The 25,628-nt window shown below is 44.3% G+C and overlaps 1 protein-coding gene across 3 annotated transcripts in view; it reads left to right on the forward strand.

The window, feature by feature from the left end:
• Camk1d (calcium/calmodulin dependent protein kinase ID) overlaps nt 1-25,628 on the forward strand; it is a 419,461-nt gene that overhangs the window by 143,142 nt on the left and 250,691 nt on the right. For all 3 annotated transcript variants that reach the window (XM_052727099.1, XM_052727100.1, XM_052727098.1), the window contains exon 2: nt 12,788-12,919. In XM_052727099.1, the coding sequence (XP_052583059.1) occupies nt 12,788-12,919 (132 nt within the window). The remainder of the gene's footprint in view (nt 1-12,787; nt 12,920-25,628) is intronic.

The raw sequence follows: 25,628 nt of genomic DNA on the forward strand, positions 1-25,628 counted from the left end.
CTGTCATCACTCCTTCTGAATTTGAGGCTGGACGACAGCTAGACTGCTGGTGAAGTGGTATGCTCTCAAAATGACAGAGGAGGACTTCAGCATAAGGTTATTAGACTGTCAGTGTCCTTAGCTTGATAGCAAAAAATATGAATATCTTTGAGCCTTGCTTTTCTCAGCTGTAGAATGGGCATGATAACGCTACCATGTCAAGTTGTTGGTAGAATAAAAATTTAGTTGATGATAGCATTTTAAAGTAAGCTTCAATAAATAGTATTGGTGATGTGGTAATGCTATGATGATGATGAAGATGATGCTGATGGCAATTATCTGGGTTAGAAGAGCTTCATTTTGTTTTGCACAATATTGCGAGGAAAAGGAATTATTCTCTATACTGTAGTCTGCACATGGATGAAGCTGTATCTCAGTAATCGAGCATTTGCCTAACATACATGAGGCTCTGAGTTTGCTCTCTAGTAATACACATGTGCACACACATATGCACATACTGCACACACACACACACACACACACACACACACACACACACACACACACACAGAGAGAGAGAGAGAGAGAGAGAGAGAGAGAGAGAGAGAGAGAGAGAGAGAGATTCAACTCTGTCCTCCTGAGGATGCACAGACTAGCACACGTCATGACCACCTTCTGTTTACAGCTTTGTTTATGAAATTACCCAAGAGGCAGCTCAGAGATCAAAAGGTGTATAGCAAAGACAGACAAGAGGGGAGGGATTTTTACAGGTAAAAAGAAAGCATTTTTTATGCCCTTAAGTAGCATCAATAAGGAAGCTGTTGGCCATACATGGACTTCCTGCATGCCAAAGTCATTTGCTCCTGTTCAAAGGGATGTTTCAAGGACACGGAACGCAATCCAAATGCATTTGGTTGGAACGAGGATATTGCATATTAATCGGCTCTATTTATTTTTCCCACTTGCTTAAGCCCTCCCTTCTCATCATGGCCTGCATTGGGTGCACGCTTTTCCATCAGCTGTTCAGAGCACACACAGTGTGGGCCCTTGCTCTCTCCCAGGGCATCCTCCTGTCCACACATCACTCTCAAGTTTGAATATTGTTGCTTCCTGGTCAGTGGCTTTGAGATTTGTATAACTTCTTAAGTCTTGGGAGTCTAGTTTCTGAGTGGTGACCAATGATGATGATGATGATGATGATGATGATAATTTTGTATTTATTTCCTGCTGTTGCTATCACAAATTAGTAAAGCTCAGTGGCTGTTGAGTACCACAGACTGTCTTAGTTTTGATCAGAAGTCCCAAACTGAGTCTTGCGAAGCAAAAGTCAAGACATTGGGAGGGCTTGTGCTCTTCCTTGACATTCAAGGGAGAGTCTACTTTTTGTTTGTTTTGTTTTTTGAGACAGGGTTTCTCCGTGTAGTTTTGGTGCCTGTCCTGGAACTCACTCTGTAGACCAGGCTGGCCTCGAACTCATAGAGATCTGCCTGGCTCTGCCTCCCGAGTGCTGGGATTAAAGGCTGCACCACCGCTGTCCAGCTTTACCTTTTTTTTGAGAGTCTACTTCTTGTTCTAGATGCTAGGTAGGAGCTGAAAGTTCTTGACTTGTGTCTCTTCCAGCAGGGATGCCACTTGACTTCCGTTGTTACATCACCTCTGAATCTGACCTTTCTTGTCCTCCTGCTGCAAGGACCTCTGTGATTATATTGGTTTCACCCAGGACACTTGTCATAGTAGAATATACAACCTAGTTACAACTGCAAAATCTCCTTGGCTGCATCAGGTGGCATATTCACAAATCAGAACCTGGATATCTTGGGGGGATCCTGAATCTCTCTACTGTAAGATTATACAGGGCTGTGAATACAGAGAACATGAGACACATTGGGATGTGTGCTGAGCATTGTGCATGTCACTATAAACCATTTTCCCTCAAGTGTCTGACACCTACTCTCTTCAGACAGCTCTCTCCCCACCCCACCCCCTGCCCCCCCAGCCTTGAACACGTTCTACTGCATCAGCCTTACTTTGTCTTCCAACTGTCTTTCTGGCCCTGCATCTATGTACATTGAAACATATTCATTCTTCAAGGCCCATTTCAAATTCTCCTTTCTCCATCAATGAGTCCCGCAGTGTTACCTTATTCAAGAGTAGTCTCAGTGAAGACATTTGTTTGTCCCAAAGGCTACTGTACTTCTGTATCAGGGAAGGTGTGTGGCCGTCTATGAACCAGGGCTGCATAACCCGTTCCTAGGAGTCCTGTCGAGACAGGCGGTCTCCACAGCACAGAGGGTAAACTTGGCTGTGGGACAGGGTTGTCACTGGCATTTTGTCATTGTGATATAGCTAATTGGCTGATCCAATTAAAATATCCAGTACAGGGCTTTGATTCGCTAGTCACTTTGTGTAGATTATTATTATTGATTATTCTCTCTCTTTTCCTAAACATTTCTCCATTTCATTAACTTTTAATAGAGAAAGTATGGGCACATAATAAAATGAGTCAAAATGAGGCCTCCAATGAGCTTCACTCCCACACCATTCCCCAGAGAATGGAGTGCCACAGCTTCTTGTCCATCCTTCCTTAGGTTCTCTCTCTTCTCTCTCTTCTCTCTCTCTCTCTCTCTCTCTCTCTCTCTCTCTCTCTCTCTCTCTCTCTCTGATATAAATGTGAACATAACATATATTCTTTTACTTATATCTTGGGGATAATTCAATCACATAAATCTACTTCATTTTTTTTTTTTTTTTTTTTTTTTTTTGGTTTTTCGAGACAGGGTTTCTCTGTGTAGCTTTGCGCCTTTCCTGGAACTCACTCGGTAGTCCAGGCTGGCCTCGAACTCACAGAGATCCGCCTGACTCTGCCTCCCGAGTGCTGGGATTAAAGGCGTGCGCCACCACCGCCCGGCTACTTCATTATTTTAAATAGGTGTTTAGTGTTCTATTGTGTATGTGCGTATTTTTGCCTGTTTGTTTTGGAGACAGTTTTGCTATGTAGCTCAGGCAGATCTGGATCTCACTATGTAGCCAGGTTGATCTGGATCTCATTGTATAACCCAGGTTGACTTGGATCTCACTGTATAGCCCAGGCTGGCCTGGATATTACTGTGTAGTTCAGGTTAACTTGGATCTCACTATGTAGCTCAGGCTGTCCTGGATATTACTGTGTAGTTCAGGTTAACTTGGATCTCACTATGTAGCTCAGGCTGTCCTGGATCTCACTGTGTAGCCCAGGTTGACTTGGAATTCATAATGTAGCCCAGAATGACCTGGATCTCACTATGTAGCCTAGGCTAACCTGGATCTCAGCCTTCAGCTCACATTTATACCTACAATTTGGGGGTGATGCCCACTGTCCCTACTAAAGGAACTGCCCTGTTACTGAGAGAACATTGTACCCTTGTAGTAGTCAGAGAGAAGGGCACAAGGATCTGCCAAGTCTGTGTCCTTGCCATATCTGAGGAAGAAGTGAAGGCACTTTGAAGAACCACCTCGAAGCCATGTCTTCCTAATGACATCAGCATAAACTGCCACAAGACATACCATCTGAGATGATACAGAAAGACGAAAATATTCCAGGAGTTCCTGATTCATCTCTTCATTCCTCCAGCACCCATTGACAAATATTCCCACACAGCAAATAGCCCCATATAGATGCTTTATGGGCCTGTAAGTGACACTAGCCCTTTAAGCTGTGGCCTTGGGAGACTTCCTGGTCCCTAATGAGCCAAAACGTTTTACTTGCCACCATCTCTAAAAACTAGGCTTTCCAGAATCCTTCCTGGTGGTGTGGTAAGAAAAAACAAAACAAAAAACTAAAAACACCCCAAAATTTGCCAACTCTGTTTGGGTCCATGTTACCCTTTGACAAGTGACACAGGGACCACAGGGGTAAAATATGAGGGCCTGTCAGAGAATCAGGGGGAAGAGTTGTGCTGTTAAATGAAGCATGTTCTGGGGATGGCAGTATGCATTCACTTGGAATTTATTTGTCTGCTGTATTTGGATCAGTGACTCTATTAACAGTAAAGATTTAGTACCACAAAAAAGCCTTTAGAAACTGAAGATGTCAAAGGCAGTGAGGGTGCCAGCCATTTGATGCCTTTTTGAGTCACAAGGCTTGTCACGGATGAGCCCAGCTTCAGAGGCTCGGGACGCAGAAATGCACTGACAAGAAGAATGGATATGGGCAACAATCAGGCTAATCGGATGGATAGTTAAGAATACCTCTTCATGGTTCTTGAAGATCTCATGGAAATTTGCTTGTCATTGTGGAATTTGCGGGGCGGCTACCCACCAACCCCACAGTTCCCCAGAGTTTTCTTGAGTCAGAGCAGCAGAAAATATTAGATAGAAGGATTTAGAGTGTGGAGATAAACAGATAAAAAATACAGGATAGCCTCGAGAGGGCCTGGAACCTATTCCAATGGGCCCTGACTGGCTCTGTCCTAAGGTATTTACAGAAACGCCTAGGGATGGAGCAAAAGACCTTCCCCCAGCTTAGCCAAGTGCAGACCATCTCAGACACCTGCACTCAGGCCCGTGGTCCAATCATCCTCTCTATTCGGACCTGCTGGGTAAAGCCACTAGGAACCTCAAAATGGGCTCCCACAGGCAATTACCAGTTTCAGAGGAAGATGGGATTTTGTTTTTCCAGTTAAAAAGAATAGGAGCTGGGATCATGACTGTGTTGGTGAAAGGCTTGCTATTCAAGCGTGAGGACTTAAGTTTGGGTCCCAAGCAGTCCTGTAGAAAGTGAGGCTCAGCAGTGCTTGTCTGCTGAGGGAGGGGAAGGAAGGCAGGTGGATCCCTGAAGCTGCCTGAGCGGCAGTTCTAGCAAAATTGGTGAGACCCAGGTTCTCGAGAAAGCTTGTCTTAAATAAGGAGTAAGCGGTAAACATAACATTCATGTATAACATATGTGAATATAACATATAACATTCATTCATATATAACATTCATATTTACTGATATATAGCCTACTATTCATCTCTTCTATGTAGCCCTTTGCCAGGTAGAGGGAAAGCCCTTAGTAAATAGTAAAGCACACCTTAGTGAATAGATGCTTTATCTGAGTTGGATACCAGTTTCCGTGCAGGGCTCACATTTTTCTGTGAGGACAGGAAACCAAGACCCTTTTGATGCACTTGCTTGACAGAATCTGACTTTTTACACTGGGCGTATTTTGGGTCTTTTGGGAAGTGTGCTGAGTCAGCACTACCAATGGCAGTCATGACATGGGAACGTGCGGAGACTTTTCAGGAAGAGCAAGCATTTCTCAGAGTGCTTGGTTTCTGCCAGGGGAGTTGCTGAGACATGGAAACCATCTTTGTCCAGTGGTATTACGATCCATTCACTTTCTCTGCTCAGTAAGAGGACTGTTGGGGTTAAAATGTGGTTTTTTTTTTTCCATTTTAAGAGTGGACTGTTCTGAAACAATAGCTCTAAATGGTGCCTGTCTAGTTTCTAGATTGTCTCAAGATAAATATCACCAACTTCATTGTCTTTTCCTGATTAAGTTCTTTTCCTATTTTTAAAAATACATATTGTCCTGGCCCAACAGCAGGGAAATGGTGTGCTTGGTGAACAGAACCTTTTGATTGATGGTGAGGGGCCTGGGGTAATGTTGGGGGGCCCAGCTGCGGGGTGCAATGTTGGTAGCAGACCACAGGCAAAGCCGTTAATAAAGTTAATAGCACAATCAATCTGATTTGTATGTAGAGCAACTAAAAAGCACAAAAAGGCAATGAGCCAATAATAGCTGACTCTCGGCTAATAGGGCAGATCATTCCAGTATCTGATTATTTCTTGGTCTAATTTGGGATGAATATAATTTTACCAAGTGGTTGGTTCAGCATACTTCCTTCAAAAAAGGCAACTCCTGATCCTTTCTGAAAGTCATTCCATCTAAGGAATCTGCATGTGTGTGTGCGTGCACGTGTGTGCATACGTGTGTGTGTGTGTGTGTGTGTGTGTGTGTGTGTGTGTAAAATACATAAACACATACTTGATGGTCAGAGGACAACTTGCACTATAGGAATTGGTTCTCTCCTTCTACTACATGGGTCTCAGGAATTGAACTCAGGTCGCCGGTCTTGATGATAAGTAAGTACCCAAGGACAGCAATCTTGCTGGCCCCTATCACTTTCTTTTTAAGAAACAGTCTGGACATGCTCCCCAGGCTGCCCTCAAGTTCTTAGGTTCAAGTTGTCTTCTTGCCTCAGTTTCTTGAACGTCTGGAACTCCAGGTGTGCACTCCCATGCCTACCTTCTGCTCTGATGGTAACAACTGGTAATGAGTAAGTGGTTTAGCAAGGACAACCAGGATTTACTTGCCTCTGCTCTGAACTCTCCCCTCAACAGAAGACACAGATCTGAAGACAGGATGTTCTGAATGGCTCTGCATATTTTCACATCTGGGTAGTACCTGACAACCATGGTTCACAAAACCTTTAATGCCAGGTATTACCCTAGGCATCCTCAGGGCATGTGGCATATGCTCCCTTTTCAGAGGGGATGGGAAGATGAGGCATTGCTCAGAGCCCAGCCCACTCGCCCTCCCATGGGTCACCTGGATGTTGGGTCATCACACTCAGCGTGACCTGGGTGTGTATCCTCATTGGACTGGGTGCAACAGTCTGTAGCAGGATTCCATTCTTGAGTCTTATTAAAGCAAAACAAAAGGACCTGCTTTAGGGCCATTCTTAATGACATTGAAAGCTTAAGCAGTTGTGTACAATTCTTTAGTCCCATGACATTGGCCTAGTCTTGAGAATGCCCTCCAAAGATGGTTTCCTTCTTGGCACTCAACTTAAAATCCCAGCGGCTGCCTCCAGGTGATGGTTTGATTTAAAGGAGGGCAGGGAAGGTACCAGCATCTGCAGTTTGCACAGTTCTTTACAGCTGCAGAGATCCTTGGCGTCGCAGGAACAACTTGTCCGACCTTTCTGCTTATTATTTCACTTTAGTAAGAACTTGGGTATTTTTTTAATAATGACTTCCTCTATAATTTAAATAAACATCTTTGTCATTTGAAAACGTGTCATTTTTCAGAACACTGGAATTTTTATTTCTCCTACAGTCATATATTTCTAACACCTTTATGTCTGTACAATACCCTGCCTTTCCTTTTTTTCTATTAGTTGTTACTTATGTCACCCTGGTGGGGGACATGCCATAAGCTCACAGATCTGGTATTTTCACCGGTCAAAACAAGGAGTGTTCTGTTAACTCTCTTGGGCAGATGTGAACAAATGTGTCCCACACAGTGTGCCTTGTGTGGAGGTGAAGAAATCAGTCAGGCTGCAGAGGAGGAGGAAGACCTGTTCTGTGCTTCAGGCACACTAACATCATAGGCTGCTGTGGGCCGGGTAGAAATGTGTCCGTCTAGGACAGTGTCATGCCACTCAGTTTTGAATACATCCCACTTATGTTCACAGCCTGCAGAGTACAAGCGACAGCACTCTTTGTCCCCACTTCCTGGGCATTTAGTTTCCTGGGCAGTCTGAAGGCCCACGAGGCTCCCAGGCCTTTTCCCTTGCAGTAGTCCTGCCACCCCAGCTCAGTCTCCTGAAAGTGTGTTGCGGAATTCCACTGAAAGGTTCATTCACCCATTTTATTAGTGATGTTTTTAATTAGCTTCCTTGAACAGGGGAAGTGTCTTCAAGTGATTTCTGCTTATCGTGAGAACAATAAAGTGCATGCTAATCTTCTTGTCTGAGTCCAGAGAGCATCACCTTTGGAAAACTTCAGGAAGATAATTTTACGCATGTTGTTCGGGCAAATGAGAAGAGTGGTTTTGTATGCTCGAGCTTGGGAGTAAGGGCAGTTGCCCTGACAACACTTTCTGTTCCTTCTGCTGTTGTCAACTTCAGTGCTGGGGTGGCAGGCTTCCTGGTAGCACCACCCCTGCACAGTGTACTGAAGAAGACCTCAGAGGGGCCTGAAGAGATGGCGCAGTTAGCAAAGTGCTTATGGACGTGAGGAAAAAGCAAAGAGATGTGTGGTGGCCTGTGCTCGTAATACCTAGTGCTAGGAGGCAGAGACACATGGTCCCCTGGACTCGCTGGCCAACCAGTATAGACCACATGGCCATTTCCTGGTTAGTGAGAAACCCTGTTGCCAAAAACAAGGTGGATGGCACCTGAGGGATGATAATGGAAGTTGTCCTTTGGCATACACTCACATAAATGTGTACCTGCAAGTACATGTACGTTTGTACACAGAAACTAACACACACACACACACACACACACACACACACACACACACACACACACACATTCATACTCATAGACACACAGACACTCACACTCATTCATACACACACATTCCATACACACACACTCACAGTCACACACACACATTCATACTCACACACATTCACACACACACACACACACACACACACACACACACACACACACACGATAAAAGAAAGAGCTCAGGGGATTAAGGAGCATGTCTGATTTCCCACTCTATCCTGCCTCTGCACTGGGCTCAGTGCTTGATGTCCTGGTTCTTAAAGACATTGACAGTGACTTCTTGTGTACTGTATCTTTCATTGCCCAAGGAATAGATTAGTTGATACATGCCAGAGACCTCTGTAGATATCAAGCAGTTCATGCCACCTGGTACCCTGCAGTTTCCCTGTAAGTCCTCTCTTCTTTTGGGAGGTAACAAGTGAAGAGTTTCTCACATTTTCCCATTACCTCTATGTGAAGCCATGTCATTGAGCATTCTCTTGTTATTTTTTTATTGTGCTAAAATAGGCATACCATAAACCTTATCATTTTAACCACTTTGGGTGTGGGTTCTGAACTATTATACATTGTTGTGTAACCACCAGCATCTGCTTCTGGGTCCTTTTCAGTTTCCAGACTCTGTCCCAGTTAAACAGTCACTTCCTGTTCTTCCTTCCTCCACCCCAGTCCACTTTCCATCTCTATGAACGAAGTACTCCAGGGACCTCACAGCAGTGGAAACACATGGTGTCTCCTTTCCACAATGGGGGCTTTCATCTAGCACACGTTTTCAAGGTTCATTTGTATTGGATCATGTGCCAGAGTCTTTTAAGGAATGAATAATGTTGCATTTTATGCATGGCATGTATGTATGGCCACTCACTGGCCAACCAGTATGTGGGCTATACTGGTTGGCCAGTGAGCCTGGGGGACCACCTGTCTCTGCCTCCCCAGCCCTAGGACTACAAGCACATTGTATGTATGTTCCATTTTGTTTGTCTATTTATTTATCACTTGATTTCTTTTGTAAATCTCATGGCTGTTGTGTGTAATGCTGCTATGATTATGGCAAAAAAGTCATCTTTCTTCAAATCTTTCTCTCTCTGTGTCTCTGTCTCTTTCTCTGTCTCTCTCTCTGTGTGTATACTGTACCTATTGTATATGAGAGCATGTATAACGTATATGTCTACATGTGCGTATGTGGGTGTGTGCACTTGCCTGTGGAGGCTAGATGTTGATGTCAGGAGTCCTCTTGGTCTACTCACCACCTTATTGTTTGAGACAGGGCCTCTCACTGAGCCCAGAGCTCACAGATTGGCTAGACTGCCTGGCCAACAGCTCCAGGGATTCATTCACCTGTCCCCCTGCTCCCTGCACTAGGGTTACAGCAGCGTGTGACCATGTCCAGCTTTTTTTTTTTTTTTTGTTTTGTTTTTCGAGACAGGGTTTCTCTGTGCAGCTTTGCGCCTTTCCTGGAACTCACTTGGTAGCCCAGGCTGGCCTCAAACTCACAGAGATCCGCCTGCCTCTGCTTCCCGAGTGCTGGGATTAAAGGCGTGCGCCGCCACCACCCGGCTGCATGTCCAGTTTTTAAATGGGTGCTGGAGATCTGAATTCAAAGTCCTTCAGCTCACATGGCAGGCACCTTAGCTCCCAAGGCATCTCCCCAGCTCCTTTTCTTTTGAGTCTATACCTGAGAGTATAAAGTCCAGGCCGACTTTCATTCATGATTGGACTTCAGTAGCTCTTTCTGGGCCTTTCTCATGTACCTGTCCCATGTCCATCTCTAGGCACCCCAGGAGTGGCTCATGTTGTCAAGCCTGAGCTGCTTCGTTTGTGAAACACCTTGCGGGCGTGTGACCCACGTTTCTGCCCTCCTACAGGACCTTAGATAGATCCTTCCACCCACAGTTAAGAACAAACACAGAGGGCGTGCTGCTGCTGGAGTACCACCCCTGCTCTCAGTCTTCTCCCTAGCCTTCCAACTCGAGCTATAATCTCACATTCTAGCCGTTTTCCAGGAAGAAAATGACACAGAGGTCAAAAGCTCTATTTTCCCTCATGCGAGCTTCATATCTGCAGGTGAAGGTCCCCTTTTAAGTAGACTGTCTCCCCTGCATTGGCCATGGTCTCTTCTTGTCTGTGTGGATTCCCTGGTGGAAATAAAAGAGCTGGTGTATGTGCAGAGCAGGGTAGGGGACAGTGAGCGAGGAGAGGCCTGAGAGTAGCTATTGACCCATCCCTAGCAGGTGCTTGCAGCCCTGAAGGGATTCTCTGTGTTCTGGAGAATGGATTTTGCAAATTGGAAAGATGCCAGGGGGTGGGGGTGTCAACAAACCCCACTGGGTTAGCAGCATTGGGGACTGTTTTATACAGTCTAAAGAATGATCTATGGTAGACATGCTTTTGATTTTGAAAGAGTTTATTATCGATACAGTAGGCGAAAGTAAAGGAATAAGCAGTAAGTAGCAGATAGATGGAAGTGGTGGACAGATAGCAAAACATCTTCAAATTGGCCGCTCAAAAAAAAAAAATGCAGCAAAGATGACTGGAGCAGCCCAGCTGAGGGAGTCAAGAAAAGGTGACACTAAATCAAGGGCTTATAAACACCCAGCAGAAACTGACCGGGGGCGCCTTGTTAGAATTAGCTGGAGTTCCTGATAGGGTCTCCCCTCTGGTGAGTTTTTTTAGTAAAAGAACAAATAGTGTAGAAAGGAGACAATATCTAGTTGGGCATTTACAGTTATTCAGCAGAAGTGATTGGGGAAGCCCTGCTATAACAGTCATGACTAAGTTCCCAGACTGAGAGTTTCCAGGCAGAGCTGAGCTTTCTTTCTGTAGATGAGATTCCATTTTCTCACCATGGGATTAACAGTCACAACCTCCTTGGAAGGAGTTCACCTTCTAGCTGTCCTCAAAGGGACAGTGTTTTTGCTCTTGGGCTGTCTTGTTATTATCTTTCCTCCCTGTCACAGTTAATAGGGGCAGCCTGCCCCAGGAAAAGGGATCTGGAGGACATTTGAGAACGAACATGCTAGAGTCTGGGACAAGAAAGTCCTCCTCACTCCCAGAGTTCACTTTGAACAAGTTTAAACAGCGTATGACAATTTCTTAGTATAATGTGCATTGCAGGGAGTTGAGTGGAAGTCAAAAACGAATGAGTAGACTCTGGTGTAAAATTACCCCTGGTGTGGGAGGCTTGGTCTTTCCCCAGTGAGATTTCTTAGTTTCAACACAGTGCTTTCATGGTGGAGGAGGGATCTGGCATCTGAGTATTCAGGTCTTCTTCACCCTCATTGGGTGACTCTATCCTTGGACAAGAATTGATGAGAAGCACAGGTCATGGACTCTGGGCTTGTTCTGAACTGATATTTTTGGAGGCCAATCCCCTTGATAGTGAGCAGATATCATAGGGACTGTCTGATTCCAAAGATTATTCTGTGAAAATTCTGTTGTGAGACTGTATGTATTTATATTTAATGATGATTGTTTTAAGTGATTCAAGAAACTTCAGGACATAGCCTTCTGAGTAAATAATTCTACTTAGCAATTCTTTATAGATTTGGGCAGAAGGTTCTTGCTGGAACTTCCCATTTGACTGTTTCATTGAATGACTATCTTCTGCCCTTAGGGTCTGTATAATTAAATGCAGACCATGAAAATGGACAGACTTCTTGCTTGAGAGTTTATGTTCTAGTAGGAACATTATCTCAAAGACTCATAGTCCACTGTACCAAGCAAATACAAATTCCTGTCCCCTTTGGTCCTATCTATGCGTAAGAATATCTTTGTTGGTGGCTAAAGGATGTGGGTACTGTTTCTAGGCTAGGAGAATGCTGTTCCAGACTGAGCATGCCATCACTGGGGAGAGATGGGCTTTTAGGGTCCACACATCCTGATTACAGTGTGTTTCTCTCTTCTCAAAGAGATGAGTTTCTATTTGCAGATGGGCTAATCATCCTCACTGTATGGTCCTTGTTTGTTTGTTTGGAAAGGAAGCTGAAGAATGAAAGATTGCCTAGTCCTACCAGTTAGTATCCAAGTGCCAGTACCTCATGTAGTACCAGCTCCCACTGTAATTACATCCTTACCTATTTATGAGAATTAATTCAGTGTTTGGGAGGTATTCTAGGAAATTCTGTGGGTGAGAGAGCCTATAGGGACTTGGAGAATTTTAGTATCTGACTTTCTGGTCTACGTGAACATGCTATGGATACCATTTTTTCTCTGAGGGGGAACCTCTTTAGGGAATGTTCTTGTTGCCTACCACAGGACCCTAACCTGACCATGTTGTATATTAGGGTGCCAAGAGGCACTTCAAAGTAGTCACCCCATGGCAGCCTCCACTGCCCTTATGGTCCTGTGTGGACATCCACCGTCTCTTTGCATTGAGGTACGGTTGTCCACATGTTTTCTTCTAAGGACATTGGGAAGGAGCCCCGCTGGACACAAAATGACAGTAATGCCTGTGGTCATGCTCCTTGTTACTGTGCTGGAATTAGAGGGGCCTTTCTGAAACCAAACCCTCTCACCCTAACCCTTCTTTTCTCCCTCTCTGTTCACAGTGGGGCCTTTTCTGAAGTGGTTTTAGCGGAAGAAAAAGCAACTGGGAAACTCTTCGCAGTGAAGTGCATCCCGAAGAAGGCGCTGAAGGGCAAGGAGAGCAGCATCGAGAATGAGATCGCCGTTCTTAGAAAGTAAGTGCTGGGGAGCAGGCTCTCCTCCGCATCTTGTCTGAGCGTCCTCTGGAGCAAGGATAAGGCCTGGCACGAGGCTGGCTTCACAGGGGTCGGAGAGGTCACCAGCTACTAGCCTGCAGGAAGAAATGGGCCCAGCAGTTGACCTCTGGTACTCATGCAGTGCTCTGAAAATGCTTTCCTGTAGCTCCGGTGTCTTACAGTGTAGGAGTCACTGGAGGGAGTCCTCTCCAAAGGGCACAGTTGTAGGCTGACTTGATTCACCACAGCTGAGTGACACTGGTTGGTTCCAGAGGCCCAGTCTCTCTTATAAAGTAGAACTCAGACCATTCCCATAGAGTAGTGTGCTGAGAATTACAATAACTTTTGCCACTGGTATTGCTTTATTTTTTTATAAGGATGTGAAGCTGGCAAGATAAAGCCCTTGTCCAAACCCCTATGTGTATAGTTTATATGTGGCAGAGCTCAGAATATCAGTCCCTCTTGTGCTGTTTCTACATTTTGTGATTTCTTACCCCCTTTCTCTGCCACCCACAGCACTGGGCACCCCGGAGTTTCCAAAGAGCTTTACTTCTTCATTGAATATTTTCCCTTCTCATGTGTAATAGAACCAAATCAAAATCTCATCCCCTTCAGTACAAGGCCACACGCAAGCCATTCAGATGTGTTCTGACCCCCTCAACTTTCCCCCATACTCAATGGTTTTCTACCTGATCACACTCCTTGTACTGTTGGATTAAATCTTTCCACTGTATTTTTATGAAGTTTGAAGGAACAAACCTTATATGGTACCTGCTTTTGCATGTTTGGCATCTATCTGAAAATTTTTGAGTTGCTATTAATAAAAGATGTTCAGAATATCCTTGAAATTTTTGGGGTTTGGAATCAGTACATAGCAAGAAATCCAATCCAGATAAACAAGTGGAATGGGAACAAGCCTTATCTAGGGACCCAAGAAACCACCCACCGTACATCCTTTCCGCACAATCTTTCACTTCATTCCTTCTGGGGCCTACAGTGACCCATGGAGCGTGCTTTGCCACCCAGCACCGCTGAGGTGGTCATGACAGTCTGTCCTGTCCTGACCTTTGGGCAACTCAGAGAAGAACACAGACTTGGTATCAGTGTTCAGAACAAAATAGTCTCCATGGCTTTTAGTGTAAGGATTTGTTTTCACTCATTTGTTGGGTTGGTTTCTATGTTCTTTGTGTTGTCTATTGGAATTAGAGAGTTCTAGGCTGTGCTGCAGAGGATTGTAGGAAATGGTTCTATAGAGGAGAGTCTGAGAAAGCAAAATATTTGCATCAGACAGGAAAATACTGTGTTAACGAAACATTTATTGAAATGTCCTATTTTCCCATATGAAATCAGTGTTTGAGGAAGAGGTTTGTCACTGGTGACATGAAGTTGTAGATGTGTTACAGACAGTTGACATTTCAGATGGAATTCTCTTTCTAAAGGTTCCACTTTGGACCCAGAGGTTGTCTGGGCTTAGAAATAAAAGAGCCTGGGAATCCATATGCAGTGTTGGAGATCTTTTCCATCCATATGGGCGGTGAGTACAGGTGTAGGCTTTATAAGCTTGTCTTGGTTCATGCCATGAATATTTTGGCTTAATCAGTATCTCCACCCAGTGCCTCAGTAGTAAGTACATCTTTAGACAGGGTATTTAAAACCTGGGAGGACCATGGATTTGGAATGATTTGTTTTGATAGCTTCTCACTATCAGTTGCTGGGAAGCCTAGAGGCATGGACTCTTCTCTCCGGAGTAAAGAACAAAGGAGTGATTTCTCAGGAGATAAGAGTCTGGTTATCGCCTGTGCTAGTTTATTTTGTTAATCTTTTGCAAATGATTTACAAGCAGACTAAGAGGAACTCCACATCACAAACAGCTGAAAGAAAAGTATATGGACTCCAAAGAAAAGAGTTTGGCACCATGTTTAGAAGGCTACCATGGTGATGTTCATTCATCGAAGAAGTATTTATCAAGTTCCCAGCATGCACCATATCTTAGTTAGGGTTTCTATTGCTGTGATGAAACATTGGACCAAAAGCAAGTTGAAGAGGAAAGGGTTTATTTGGCTTACACTTCCAAATTGTAGTCCATCATTGAAGGAAGCCAGGAACTCAAGCAGGGCAGGAACCTGGAGGCAGGAGCTGATGCAGAGGCCTTGGGGGCCGGGGGTGGGGGTGGGGTGCTGCTTACTGACTTATTCCCCATGGCTTGCTCATCCTGCTTTTTTTTTTTTTTAGAACCCAGAAACACCAGCCCAGGTATAGCACCACCCACAATGTGTTGAGCCTACCCCCCATCAATCACTAATTAAGAAAATGCCCTACAGCCAGACACTGTGGAGGCATTTTTGCAGTTGAGATTCTCTTCTTTCAGATAACCCTAGCTTGTGTCAAGTTGACATAAAACTAGCACACACCAAGAGGCAGCACTACTGGTCACGGAGTTCTTGACATCTGAGATCTAGATTTTGCTACTCACCCACAGGATAAAGTTATAGATGATTTGATAACAGCATGTCCAGGGGACCCAGGGATGGGCTTGAGGAGAGGTTGCATGGCAGAGGGGCAGCCACATAAATATATTTTTCCAGAAAGGCAGATAGACATTCCAATCAGAAGGAGTAACTCAAACAGAAGCTAGGAGACACGGGCTGGATATGTAGTCCAGTGGTAGGTTGCTGCACAGGCCCTGGATTTGATTCCTAGCACTATTGAAAGAAACGAAGAGAAAGAAGAGTTGAGAGAGAGAGAGAGAGAGAGAGAGAGAGAGAGAGAGAGAGAGAGAGAGAGAGAGAGAAGGAAGGGTGTAGGAAGAAGTTAGGAGATGGGAGCCAGGGGGTTATTCTGGGGGAACTGGCTCCTTTGATGAGTTAGAGGGTTTGAGGTGAGGCAAATGGAGACCTAAGTTTGGGAAAAGGTAGGATGGGGGGACATGCTCTAAACTCCGCTTTGGATCTTGGGCTCAGGCAGCAGATATGAGGAGTGATCGGGTTATCATGAGAGAAGCTATATGATGAGGATTTATAAGTGTCCTGTGGCAGAACTTGGAAGGACTGATCAGACAGAGCAGGAGCATGGAGAACACATAAGAGGTCATGAGGTGAGTTACGTAGAGAAATGAAGGAACGTGTTAAAACAGGGGCTATGGGCTGTACAGAAGAGATGAATATGAAGGTGCTAATAGAGGTGACTAGGAGGTCAGGATTTGGAAGAGACAGAGAGGTGTTGAGGGACAGATAGGACTGATGATAATGCTGTGATTTCTGACAGGGGTAACTGGGTGACTGATCACCTCGTTAACTGAGATGAATGATCTATGAGCAGGAAGGAAAGGATGAGTTCTGACTTGGGCATGGTGGATTTGGAGGTCTTGGGCCTATCCAAGTATAGATGACCGATTGACTTTCCAGGGCTGGAACTCATTATAATCTAGGCTTTTGTAGAGACTAAACATTTCTGAAACACATACTAAAATAAATCTCGGGGAAGGGTCTGGAGAGATGGGTTAGTGGTTGCAAGCACTGGCTGCTTTTCCAGAGGATGTGTTCAATTCCCATCCTTCACGTGGTGACTCACAATCCTGTGTAACTTCAGTTCCAAGAGGATCCAATGCCCTCTTCTGGTCTCTGCAGGTATGAGGCAGGCGAGTGGTATGCATACATACATGTAGGTAGAATACCTATACACATAAAATAAAGCAATGAAACAATTAAATATTGGATAATCAATTGATGTGCTCTTCCCTGGGGAAGACTATTTCTCTCACCTCTCAGCATTCCTAAGTTGCCAGTAGTTCTTTGTGCGGGGTTGACGCCTCCTGGGTTTCTGCTGTCCTCATTAGGAGGTCCATTGTTATCCTTGTTCAACTCATGTTTAGGCAATTATGTTATGAGACTTGATGGGTGTAGCTTCTGATGTTTCTAGGAGACACACTCTCACAACAAACTCCCTGATCCTCTGGTTCCTATAACCTTTCCACCCCCTCTTATGTTTCCTGAGTCTTTAGGTACCAGAGTTGCAGAGCTGTATTATAGACATACCCCTTGGGACTGGGCTCCACAATTCTGCATTTTGATTGTTTGTGGTTTTCTTTCTTTCTTTCTTTCTTTCTTTCTTTCTTTCTTTCTTTCTTTCTTTCTTTCTTTCTTTCTTTCTTTCTTCCTTCCTTCCTTCCTTCCTTCCTTCCTTCCTTCCTTCCTTCCTTTCTTTCTTTCTTTCTGCTTTGTTTTTTGTTTTATTCGAGACAAGCTTTCTCTGTGTAGTTTTGGTGCCTGTCCTGGATCTCGCTCTGTAGACCAGGCTGGCCTCGAACTCACAGAGATTTCTGTCTGGCTCTGCCTCTGGGATTAAAGGCGTGTGCCTCTGCCGCCCAGCAGTTGTGGTTTTCTATAATGGTCTCTGTCTGTTGCAAACAGAAGTTTTCTTGATGAGGGGTGAAGACTATACTTGTCTGTGGGTGTAAGGATAAACATTTAGAATGTAGTTAGGGATTATGCTGGTTTAGAATAGTGGTAGTGGTAGGTTATCCTCCCAGTCTGTGAGTTCACTAGCTCTGGCTAGTTGGCTAGGTGTCTGGTATCAGACATCATTTCCTTTTTGTTTGAGTGGGCTTTTCAGACCATGTAGAGACCTGTTGGTTACCACCCAGGTATGTATGCCACCACCATATCCTTCCGTTTATCGTGCCATGTTGGTCGTTGTTGTGGTTCATAGGCATCTAGGTTTCAAACCTGGGTAGAACTCTTGGTTGCTTTCCTGAAAACACACATACAAGTAACATTCTAGAGATTGAACAGGATGTACTTATATATTTAGGAGTGTGTGTGTGTGTGTGTGTGTGTGTGTGTGTGTGTGTGTGTGTGTGTGTATCAATAGTTAATGGAAGAAAAGGCTGTGGATTTGAAAAAGAGCAAGGAGGAGTATGAGGGAGGGCTTGAAGGGAGAAAAGGGAAGAAGAAAATGATGTAATTACATTATAATCTCAACAAAATAAAGGAAATTAAAAAAATTTGTTTCAGCAAAAACTAAAATAAGATAAATCCTGGCACAATTTAACTAGTCATTATAGGTAGGGTCCAAGATAGGCCGCCCATGTCCCCTGGCTGTTTGTGTATTTTCATGCTGTGTTTCATCCAAATGGGCTCGTTTAAGAAATGCTTGTCCTCCCACGTGCTAAGTTTATTGTAGGGTGAGAGATTTATTTATTTCATTGGATAAAGTAATGCAGCTAATATATCCTAGTGGATGTCTTTGTACTTGCTCTGAAAATAGTTCCAAAATGAATTTTCAACTTGATAAGTAGATATTAAACCAAGTTTAGAGGGGGGGGAAAAAAAGAAGCCTGATAAACATCGTGGCAGGCTGTTGCTATGCAGCAGAGAAAGCCACCCGCCTGACTTTCGGGTTTAGTGGGCTGGATTTATATGATTCATCATGCGCTGTTACAGACAGAGTGGTTAGCTGTGGTCCCGCGAACAGAACATTTTATGCAGTGTGGAATATAACATCGTCAGCACCACTCACCTTAGTTGGATTAGACTTTATGATTTCTGTGGTCTTATTTGCTTGGAGGGCAGCCAGGGCTCCAGTCTGATTTGATAGCATCACCTCTAGCAGTTTGCAGGAGCGGGGAGACAAATGCATTAACAGTCTGCAGTAAGATGAGAGGTGAAGAGAGAAGGAGAGGTATACAGAAAAGCAAGGGGCAGGAAAAGCAAAAGGGATGTGTCTAGAGCAGTCTCTTGACTAAGACTTGGGGAAACTGAGGCTCGGGTTACTTAAACATGAACTTGTGTCAACGAGACATTGAAATAGTCATTTTTCCAACATGAAGTCAGTGCCCAGGGAAGAAGTCAGTCCCAGGTGCAATGAAGTGGTAGATGTGTTACAGACAGTTGACATTTTCGATGGAATTCTGGATGGGTCCAGAGCCCAACAGATGAATGAAACATGGCCCCCATCCAGATGAATGAAACATGGCACTGGGATTGAGCATGCTGTTCTGATGATTACTTTGCAGGCTGCAGATTTTCTTCAGGAAGGGGCCTGGGTAGGAACCGCTTTGAAACTGTGGGTTATCATCACCTTGTCAGTGTGGGAAAGCATGCAGTCAGTGATGGTTCTTGTTGTTTGCTCTGATCCACTGGCTATCACCTCCGACTGCTCGTTGAAGTTAACTGGCTAGGTTTTAAGATCACATTGATGGGGGCTGGAGAGATGATTCAGCATTAAGAGGGCTTATTACTCATGTTGTCAACTCACAAATGCCCATAAGTCCAGCTCTGACCTCCATTGGCACCTGCATTCACTCACACGTACATACACACACACACACACACACACACACACACACACACACACACACACACACTATGTACACACCCACACATAATTAAAAAATGGAAGGAAGACCGAATCAGCTGTGCCTCTTACTGTGAGGCAGGGATAATCACAAGAGTCCGAGGTGTGTTTGTTTTTTCCTCTGGTGCCTCTTCCTGCCTGTGATTTTTATTCCCTAAATATTGCACTCTGGATGGCTCATGTGGATTAGTTATAGAGTCCCCTTTCTCCGTAGCCCTAAATAAATAAGCGTTGACGTGTTGGTCTGATATTGAGCCTCTCCATCTTTAGTCAAGATCTAAACCCCTACATAAGCAATCCTTCATTTTGTGATCTCTGGTTTTCAACTCCCATTCCCCCTGTTCCATGTGTGCTCTCTGAAAGGAGCAGGTCGTTGTTTCTGTCCCCAGTTCAGCTTCAGTGTGATATATATGTCCTTCAGCTTGTCCCCCGAATTGTCCTTGTCTAGGGGAGCCCTTCCCTTTTATATTTCATGGCTCCAATGTCTCCCTGACTCTGACGTCAAGTGTCTTCTTTCTAAGACTATGAAGTTTCCATTTCCAGCCCTGAACTTAGAAGCATGGTGCTGACCATGGAAGCAAGAAGTAGGGATACCCCCAATAACTTTGGGAGGTTAGAAATACGGAGTTATGGGTGCTGATTGGAGAGTTTAGGGCCCATTCTCTCTGGCTTTGCAGACCATATTAGTCAGGGATCTCTAGAGAAACAACCAATGGATTATGTGTAGAAATACAGAGAGATTTAGTAGGAGGGATTGGCTCATGCAATCACGGAAGCCAATTACAGAGAAGTTCACCTGTTGTCTGCAACCTGGAGACTCAGGGTAATTCAGTCCACACCCAGAGATCAGGGAGTCAGATGAACCATGGTTTAGCTTAGTTAAAACTGACGGGGAATGCCGATGTCTCAGGCCTGCCTATTAGTTCTGTTGTAGCTGTCGAGGAATAGAGTGGTACCCACTACTTTGTTGAGTCTGATCTTCTAGAAACACACACACGCCCCTAAACACTACCTTACCAGCTTTCCAGGCATCTCTTAACCTAGTCAAGTTGACATATAAGACATAATACCCTGAGCATGTGGATGGCAAGTCCGTCAACCAGTACACAGTACTCTAGAAGAGGCAGTTTGGAGTTGGAGCTGATTCTCCCACAGCAACAGAGTGAACTTAAGTCACATGAGCAGAGCTTGGCTGCTCCCGCCACCTTTCCTTCTATATATACAACTCTGTAGGTGTTAAGAGCAGTGGGAGACCGGTGTGCTTCTGCATGGTCTGCGAAGCTGGGCTGCTTGTTTGCATGCTCATTCCTGTGTTAGCTCCCAGTCTCCTGATGGACACAATTCCTTCAGGAGCTAGCTCTCGTGTGGACCAGGCTGTGGTTAAATTCCTCTTGTAACACATCTTGGCAAATATTTTCTCCCTTTTTCTGTGAACTTACTTAGCTAATGATTTATACAAATGTCATTTAAATGATTCTCAGAAAGTGTGTGTGTGTATCTTGTAGCATAGCGTGTGCCTTTAAAAAAAAATCAAAATAGCTTTCCTTGGAGAATCAGTTCCATGAAAGGTTAAGTACAAAGAGTTCTTAGAGAGACAAGGATGGTCAGCATAGGAATCAAAATAAATACACACCAGTGCTTCACTCTCGCTTTTCTACTCAGCTCTGGGTTGTGTATCCTCCATCCTGCTTTGGGCATTATTTATATGAGCAGATGGATTATTTTAGTAAACTCTAAATTCAGAATTCTTATTGGGTGATTCAAATAGTTGTTTACCATTTTATCGTAGTATTATTTTTTAAATTAATTTAATTTAATGTGTATGGGTGCTTTTTGCCTGCATGCATGTCTGTGTACCAAGTGTATACCTGGTACTTATGAGGACCACAAGAGGGCAGCTGATCCCTTGGAACTGGAGTTGCAGATGGTTGTGAGCCACCAAGTGGGTGCTGGGGATTGAACCCAGGTCCTCTAGAAGGACAGTGCACTTAAGTGCTGACTCATCTCTTCAGGCCCTTGTCCATAATTTTAGTGCTCTATAAGCAAAACTCTTTTTCTCAGGCTTGGAAATTAAGGTCAGAGGTCAAAGCCAGGTTTGGAGCGATGAACACTAAAATAACTTTTTCTGTAATAATAATTGTGTGTAATTTGATAAATCTTATTTCGTATCCATTTTTAAGGCACTTGCAGTTTTCTTTCATCGGCATTTGGAAAATTGTTTTGAGTGTATGACACAGACAGGTGAGAGGTATCACTTGGGAATCTAAACACATACAAGGATATTAAACAGATATTAAACAGATGCATTGCTGTAATAGTAGCAGGGTACTATACTGGGCTATTGTTCTTGTTGAATGGACTAGTGAGCTAAATTTCCACATATATGCACATATGTATGCTTACATATGCAAATATGCTGTATGGTATGTGACATATTCATGTATTTTAAGTGTATCTCATTTTGTTATACTACTCTATGGAATACTAAAACATCCTTTATGCCTCATAAACACATCCTTGATTCTATTAAAATGTCTGTTGTCTGTAGTACCCAAAGAAGATGAGGTATATGAAAAGCATTTTAACATTTTCAGATATTAGGCATCATGTAAACATAGGCTCTCCCAACCTGTTCTCTTAGAAAAGCTTCTGTTTCTTTGAGTGGAAACTGCTCTGTCTGTCCATCTTGTAGAAACCGAGGTGCCAAGTGTGCAGTTTTGTGAGCAGGGCAGCCAGGAAGAGAGTGGAGCTCTCCCTTGTAGAGTTCCTCTGTCTTTAGAGTCCCAAACCTTCCCCTCTAGTGGGTCACTGTGTGACTGGAACAGCCTTACAAGAACTTTCAGGAAACCCGTCTTATGACACCCAATGAATAGTAAGACATAAACGCCCGTAAGTTCAGTTATGATTGACGATGTTCAGGTCAGACTACAAATGTTTGTCCTGATCCAGCATACTGGAATTCAGAACAATGTAGACATATCATTTGTGGGTTTCAGTACGAATGTTCTCCCTTCATCAAGATTTAGAGCTAGCTAAAATTTCTACAAACACTTCACCATAAACCAGTGAAGGAGATGTTGATGGCCACATTTTACCAATGAGGAACTAGACTTAACATAACTAGTCTTAGGACACACAAGGTCTACCCCAAGCTTTCTGTCCCTTCTGTCTCAGGTTGGCTTCTAGCTAGCATCTGCCTCCATGTTGTCTCTTAAGGAGGAGGCCACATATTGATATAGTCAATGATGCTCATGAATTGTATAATAATAAATCTCTTCCCATAACTTGTCATGTGACAGAGAAGCAAGATATAATACTGATGAAGACCTGAGAGTTTACCTGAATAAGTTTGCACGTAGTAACTCTCCTTAGAAGTTTCCAGACCTTGGGCAAGTTGTTTCAACCCAAGTGTCCTTGGTCCATAAGGGAGATGGTGTTAGTATTCTCTCTCATGGATGCTGTAGGATTTTCTTTTTTGGTAGAGGTGTTCATTTTGTTTTTGTAGTACAGAGGCTCAAATCTGAGGCCTTGTACGTAATAGGCAGGTGTTTACCCCGGTGCTTCAGCTCCAGCTCCTGCCGGAGGGATTAAAGACTCACGGATGCAAGGCCTTGAGAACACAGTCTGCCTGGCATATTGGGTGGACTCTGTAAACGTTTCCTTTCTGTTATGCTTATATGTAGGGGAATATCTGGCTAGGCTGTGGGACTAAGGGGAAGGTGCCTTCCCGGAAGTTGTCCCACTCAAGTTTTATCTCCAAAGTCTCCCTTTGGAGCACAGGCATGTCCTGATGCCACAAAATACAGTGCCAGCAGGGATAAGGTGGCTGTCCCTCTCAAGGAGAGAAGTGTAGTAGAGTTGTAGACTTGTCAAGAATGTGTCGGCCTTACTATTTTTCTCACTGAAAAGCTCTTATGAAAACATTCCATGTGCTAACGTCTGCTTTTAATGTGAGCTGCTGAACGTTAGAACTAGAAAATGAGCTTGAAGTGTGGTTCTACTGACTTCAGGACAAATAAACAGGCCCAGAAAGATGGAGCAGCTTTCCCCAGGGCACAGAATAAACTTGGGCAGATGTGGAGCCCAAGTGATTTCTGGACTTTTAATTTAGAATGGTTTCCATGGAACCACACCACTTCTCTTTGTAGAGCATCTTTCAGAAGAATACAAGAAAATAACTTAAAAAAAAAGGAAGAGGGAAGGAAGGAAAGAAAGAAAGAAGAAAATAACCAGACGTTATGGCACATGCCTTTAATCCTAGCGTTTGAGAGGCTGATGCAAGTGGATCTCTGCGAGTTGGAAGCCAGCTTGGTCTACACAGTGAGTTCCAGGACATCCAAGGTTACATAGTGAGACACTGTCTCAAAAAATAACTTTTCCTCATCTTTAAAAGCCCCCTGGCATGTTGGCAAAGCCTCAGAAATCTATCCCAGCAGCTCATCTGGGTTCTGACGTGGGACACTGAATCTGGTTTCTGAAGTTCCTCTGGCAGTTGAATTAGAGGTGCTGTTCTCTCTGACTTCTCCCCTTAGGGTGGTGCAGTGTCACAGGGGCCTCTAGCGTTACTCTACTGTCTGCTGCCTGTGGTCCTCCAAATATTCATGACAAAGGAGATCCAAGGTCAGCCCAGAGCCCGACTTAATGATTCAACATGGGAAAGGCTTCCTTCCCATTTTAGGTCCACATGATGGGCCCCCATCTTTTCCACTGCCTTATCAACAGAATGAAATTCATGAGGAAATAAGCCAGGCTGTGGAATTATCTGGAAAATAGAGGAAATGTTACTCTTGTATTAGATCCTAATCCTAGAGAAGCTTCCATCAGGCTGTGTGCCAAGATTTCTGCACTGTGTTCTTATTCCACCATCAGTTAGGCCTACCTTCCCAGCTGCCACTGTATCACATGGCTTTGTTCTGAGGGAAGTCCTACCAGAACTAAACTGATAACACCCCATCAGCGTGTTTTCACAGCCAGGGAATCTGGTGGAGCTCTGTGGGAATACAACTCAATTTCAACCCAAGGATATAATCTTTTTTTTTTTTTTTTTCCAAGTTGGGGCTCAGAGGACGGCTCAGTGACCAGAGCACTCGCTGCACAGCATGAGGACCCGAATTATATCTTCAATACTCACATGAAAAGCCAGGCTTGGTGGCATGCATCTGTAACCCTGACACTGGGAGTTGAGGATGGGGAGAGGTGGATCCCTGGGGCTCACTGGCCTGCCAGTCTAGCAGAAACTGACATGATAGGTGTATTGAGAAACTCTCTCAACAAGTCAAGTTGGAAATGACAGAAGATAGCAGAAGTTGACCACTGGCTTCCACATGTACATGTGCAGGCGAGCACATCTGCACATACATACATGTATAAACACATGCACACACCCCCATCAACCCCCCACATGATGCTTTTGCTTCAAAACTCAATGAGGAGTCTCACTAGAATAGCCAATGCTGGAGTGAAAACCTGTTTCTGTAGTTTTACTTTTTCAACCTAGAAAAATTTACATATTCCTGTCTTAAAACATTGTCATGGAGGAAAATTTCATGGCTTCTTGAGCAGGCTGCCTGGTCCCCAGAACTAGAAAGTTGTCAGGTGACTCAGCTGCCCTTTCCCGAGTACTCCATACATCTCGTATTGTGTACTAAAGCTTGGAAGGCAAGCTAGAGTGGTGGCCCATACCTGTACTCTGGAGGCTGAGGCAGGAGGATTGGTCTATGTAGTGAATTCTAAGTCATCTGAGGCTACACAGGGAGACCTGTATCAAACAAAATAAAACAAACACTTGGGGGGCAGATCTGTTTGCAGCCTCTCCTCCTCCTGTCTAATTCTGCTAAAGCTCGTGTTTAAAAACTGTTGATTGGGTAGCAGATGGAACCCTAGATCTCACGGATGCCAAGCTTGTGTTGTGCCACTGGGCTTCACCACTCACCAGGTCTAGACCCCGCTGTGGTTTGGCCTTATATTCTTCAAATTCAGAACAGGTCATTTTGTAGGTGGGACTGCTTTCTCTTGATATTTTAAGATGTCAGCAGAATGGCTGAAACTTTGGTAGACGTGTTCTGAGGCCCAGTGTGGAACTCTCACTGCTTTGCCTGCCTCTCACTTTTAATTATTGTGGAGTGCTTCAATTCTTAAAATGCTGTGGAAGGCCGGGCGGCCAGTGGCGCACGCCTTTAATCCCAGCACTCTCAAAGGCAGAGGCAGGAGGATCTTTGTGAATTCGAGGCCAGCCTGTTTCACAGAGTGAGATCCAGGACAGGCACCAAAACTACACAGAGAAACCCTGTCTTGAAAGAGAGAGAGAGAGAGAGAGAGAGAGAGAGAGAGAGAG

The sequence above is a fragment of the Peromyscus californicus genome, unplaced genomic scaffold (genome assembly GCF_007827085.1).
Source record: "Peromyscus californicus insignis strain IS unplaced genomic scaffold, ASM782708v3 Scaffold_8__1_contigs__length_139910024, whole genome shotgun sequence".
NCBI lineage: Eukaryota > Metazoa > Chordata > Mammalia > Rodentia > Cricetidae > Peromyscus > Peromyscus californicus.